This window comes from Sprattus sprattus (genome assembly GCF_963457725.1).
Source record: "Sprattus sprattus genome assembly, chromosome: 12".
In the NCBI taxonomy this organism is placed as follows: domain Eukaryota; kingdom Metazoa; phylum Chordata; class Actinopteri; order Clupeiformes; family Clupeidae; genus Sprattus; species Sprattus sprattus.
This window is the reverse complement of record NC_137910.1, coordinates 4,154,438-4,159,437: the sequence shown is the minus strand read 5'-3', so window position 1 is coordinate 4,159,437 and position 5,000 is coordinate 4,154,438. Positions and strand designations below refer to the sequence as shown.

The 5,000-nt window shown below is 42.0% G+C and overlaps 1 protein-coding gene across 1 annotated transcript in view; it reads left to right on the top strand.

Annotated features, from left to right (window-relative positions):
- The window catches only part of shtn1 (shootin 1), a gene marked incomplete at both ends in the record, with an annotated part of 36,168 nt that overhangs the window by 23,881 nt on the left and 7,287 nt on the right, over nt 1-5,000 (top strand). Inside the window, 4 exons of the mRNA XM_080848555.1 lie at nt 385-470; nt 2,851-2,957; nt 4,019-4,069; nt 4,255-4,381. Of these exons, the coding sequence (XP_080704681.1) occupies nt 385-470; nt 2,851-2,957; nt 4,019-4,069; nt 4,255-4,381 (371 nt within the window). The remainder of the gene's footprint in view (nt 1-384; nt 471-2,850; nt 2,958-4,018; nt 4,070-4,254; nt 4,382-5,000) is intronic.

The window sequence follows — 5,000 nt, the reverse complement described above, 5'->3', positions numbered from 1 at the left end:
TGCGTTGGCCGTAGGGGTTACAGGAGAACACAATTTGACATCCTGAGTACTCCTTGCCTTGGGGGTGGGATTGGAGCTGTTGTTGCTAAGCTGTTGTTGTTGTCACACACATAAACAATTTTATTGTGTATCTAAACACCATATCCAGGTTGGTTACTCAACACAAAGGTAGGTATGTCTGCCTGGGCCGCTTTATGTTTGTATGAGAATGCATTAAAAGCATCGCCATTGTCCTTGGAGCTCGCTATGATGGGGTCCTTCATCTTCACAAGCACTCTCTGTGTGTGTATGTGTGTTTCTGCGCATTTTATTTCCATTCATTATGCTGTGTGTGTGTGTGTGTGTGTGTGTGTCCGTGTGGGTGTGCGCTATTTTTATTTTTAGTGCACTGTTATCCATGCTGCGCAAAAAGAAAGATGCCGGTGTGGATATCCCTCTCGTTGAACAGGACTCCCCAGACAAGGAACCAGGTAACAAACACCTCTCAAGTCCAGTCTTCAGAATCAAACACCTGTCAAGTCCAGTCTTCAGAATCAAATACCTCTCAAGTCCAGTCTTCAGAATCAAACACCTGTCAAGTCCAGTCTTCAGAATCAAATACCTCTCGCCTCCAGTCTTCAGAATCAAATACCTCTCAAGTCCAGTCTTCAGAATCAAATACCTCTCAAGTCCAGTCTTCAGAATCAAATACCTCTCAAGTCCAGTCTTCAGAATCAAACACCTCTCAAGTCCAGTCTTCAGAATCAAACACCTCTCAAGTCCAGTCTTCAGAATCAAACACCTCTCAAGTCCAGTCTTCAGAATCAAATACCTCTCGCCTCCAGTCTTCAGAATCAAATACCTCTCAAGTCCAGTCTTCAGAATCAAATACCTCTCAAGTCTAGTCTTCAGAATCAAATACCTCTCAAGTCCAGTCTTCAGAATCAAATACCTCTCAAGTCCAGTCTTCAGAATCAAACACCTCTCAAGTCCAGTCTTCAGAATCAAACACCTCTCAAGTCCAGTCTTCAGAATCAAATACCTCTCGCCTCCAGTCTTCAGAATCAAATACCTCTCAAGTCCAGTCTTCAGAATCAAATACCTCTCAAGTCTAGTCTTCAGAATCAAATACCTCTCAAGTCCAGTCTTCAGAATCAAATACCTCTCAAGTCCAGTCTTCAGAATCAAATACCTCTCAAGTCCAGTCTTCAGAATCAAATACCTCTCAAGTCCAGTCTTCAGAATCAAAGAGAGATTTTCTTCAGAAACAAAGAGACTATTTATTTACAAAAAAGAGAGTACTTCTTCAGAAAAAAAGAGAGTTCTTCTTCGGAATCAAAGAGAGTATTTCTTCAAAGAGAGTCAGTTGTATTCGCATTTCATGGATGCGTGTTATCACAGTACTGGGGAACACATTTTTTTTTCTTGAGGCTCACAGGGAAACATACGACATTTAAACACAATATATATCCAAATAAAGGGTACCTTTGCCATTTTTAGCCACCGCAGGGGAGGTGACCAAGGTTTTTTTTGGTTTCTTTTTTTAGTTTCTTTTTGGGGCTTTTGCCTGTTGGCTAGGACAGTGAAGAGGGACAGGAAATGGGACAGAGAGTTTGGGAGTGGGATCAGGAAATGGGACAGAGAGTTTGGGAGTGGGATCAGGAAATGGGACAGAGAGTTTGGGAGTGGGATCAGGAAATGGGACAGAGAGTTTGGGAGTAGGATCAGGAAATGGGACAGAGAGTTTGGGAGTAGGATCAGGAAATGGGACAGAGAGTTTGGGAGTAGGATCAGGAAATGGGACAGAGAGTTTGGGAGTGGGATCAGGAAATGTGACAGAGAGTTTGGGAGTAGGATCAGGAAATGGCCGCACATTTAAAGCATGGGCACTTGGGCCCTTAAATGGTTTGGCATGTCACCACTTGGTCACTGCTCTCCCAGAAGAACCTGTGTTTTTACTGTGCAGTTCAGATGTGGAATATATAGGGCAGGCAGACCTCTCTCTTTGGATATTTCTCATTCATCAATACAGATGGAAAAAGTGAAAATGTATTTTACTTATATATATGGAAATATATAGCTGTACTTTACAGTTGATCATCAGTTGACTCCAGTGAAGTCTCAACATGTATTTCTTGGAGCGTCTGTTTTAGTGAAATACGTCAAAACCATGGAACCACCTCGTGGCATGATTAGACTGCATTGCGCAGAGAAGAGACATCACGCGAGTGAGAGACGTTGTTCAAGGTTATAGTGTACATTGAAAGCTGAGCACACACACAGAATAGATCTTTCTGTGCTCAGATAAAGTGCAGGAGGATAACAGATAATTTTTTTTCTGTGCTCAAAGTTGAGTTACGCTTCCGTGATTTTTTTGGCACAGACCTTGTGAGAGAAAGTGGCCAAAATCATGTGGAAAGATTACACTCATGAGCGCTCAGATCTTAAATTTTGCGAGTATGAAATTACGATTGTAATTCGTTTTTTGGGAGTTTTGTAGATCAGTTTCCCAAGTAGTGAATAGCAATTGTGATTAGTGTTTTGCTTTTACAAGTGCAATTCATATTCTTCGCGTCTTTATAAGTGGCACGATGAGCTTCTAGCTTGGCTCCTTGCTTTGTAGCCTTCCTTTCATATGTAACTGTGACCATGTGAGGGCTGGTGTTTAGAGTGACTGTGTGTGTGTGTGTGTGTGTGTGTGTGTGTGTGTGTGTGTGTGTGTGTGTGTGTGTGTGTGTGTGTGTGTCTGTGTCTCTCTGTGTGTGTGTGTGTGTGTGTGTGTGTGTGTGTGTGTGTCTGTGTCTGTGTCTCTGTGTGTGTGTGTGTGTGTGTGTGTGTGTGTGTGTGTGTGTGTGTGTGTGTGTGTTCCAGAGAAAGACATCAGGCAGCAGGCTGTGGACGAGATGATGCAGCGCATTAAAAAGGGTGTTAACCTCAAACCTGTTCGGCAGACGCCTAATCGAGCCAGACCGCTGCAGGTACACACACATACACACACACACACACACACACACACACACACACACACACACACACACACACACACACACACACACACACACACACAGATGCATGGCTGGCTAAGGTAGCAAGAGCTTAGCCTGTTATCTTGAAAACAAAAGCCCACTGCTTCGGAAATAGACACACTCAATTAAACGCATAAATCATTTCACATTTATTTCAGAGCAGCGGCCTACTTTTCTTCCTTGTTGCAGCCCGATGCAGATCTCACTTATAAAATGCCCTCACCAGTGTCAAGTGATGCCAGTCATGTGGTTGGTCATGTGCCCTATCAGGTGATAGGAGAGGCAGAGAGGACAGGCTAGAAAGTACACTTGATGGACATCCAATACTGGACAGTGCAGGGGCCATCAATGAAGCTCTTTCATGGGTTGAGGTACTTAGATCCTCATAGCTAAAAAAGATAAGCTATAATACACATACCTATGTACACAGACAATTGTACATCGTTTCATTGGACTATCTACCTAGCAATCTAATGCTAGCTAAATTTGACCACATCCACTAAAACGAGTAGATGGATAAGATGGATGGATAGATAAGATGAAGAAATAGATACTAGCTGAGAACGGGTAACAGTACTCGATTTGGACATCAAAATTGGTTCTACGTATATAGAAATCACATCATAAATTGAGTCAATTTAAATCACACCTGCAGTTTCTATTGTATATTTTCTGTCACGTTGGTCTTGCTGAAGTACCAGAGAAGAACAAATTGGCTGTAGCATTGTTGTCAGAGAAGCCAGTATTTCAATTTAGCATGTTTCCTTAATCTCAGATGACATATCATGGTCATTTTATAATTTAGTACAGTGATTATATTACATATTGTTCCCTTAAGTCATAATATAGCCATGGCTGGGTGTTTCTTTGCGGGCCGGGCTTAGAGTAAGACAGTGTCCGTTCTGTGCCTGTGCTGTGTCAAAGCCCTGTGTTTTAGTGGCCATGTTGGATTCTCCTGGGCTAACATTCACTGGACTATTCTCTCTGTCTCTCTCCGTCTTCCTCTCCCACAGAGACAGCGTATTCCTTCCAACTCAGCCATCCAGGAGCTCAGAGGCATTCTGGTAACTACTTTTTCAAAAACTATAGTTTTTTTTATTATTCATCGTCAAGCTTCCCAGCTCTGATCATACTGTTATACTGCCACAGAAAAAAAAATGACTCAGTAGTACCCCCCCCCTTCCTCCCTGTTGGTGTGTGTGTGTGTGTGTGTGTGTGTGTGTGTGTGTGTGTGTGTGAAAATGTGTAGGACACATCCAAGCAGCCCTCCCAGCCCACTCTGAGCAGTGTTGGGCCGCGGGACACACACACACCCTCGGAGCTGGAGGTGGCATTACTACGGCGACGAGGTGCACTTGACAACTTACAAGACAGCCGTAAGTTTCCTGCTTTACTTCCCGCTAAAACACAGACACGCTCACACTGTGCTCATGGTCTGAACAATAACATCACATAACTAGGTTTAATATTGATATTTTTAAATACTTTTTTGTTTACATTGTAAAGGTTGAATGGAGAATGGAGTTTCAGTATTTCTGAGGGGTCTTTGAATGTGTTCACAGTTTTCTTAGCCCTCTGGATTGGTGTGTGTGTTTGTATGTGTGTTTGTTTGTGTGTTTGTTTGTGTGTTTTTATGTGTGTTTGTTTGTGTGTTTGTATGTGTGTTTGTTTGTGTGTTTGTGTGTGTGTTTGTCCGTGTGTTTTTTTTTTTCCTCATTGTGTCTGTGTCTGGGTGGGCTTTTAGCTTTCCATGACAAAAGTATAAGTTTAAGTCATAATTACATAACAACACATACAATGCAATAGAGGTGTTATATAATAGATCATTTTACACGAATTGTATGAATTAAAATGAACACATTTTTACACAATTAAACACAATACTATGAAGATCAATAATGCAAGTCTATAATATTTATCGTCGCTATAGCTTCAATCATTTGCGAGAAACCTCCCTTTACTTTCTAGAGAACAATAGTAGGATGCAGACTAGTT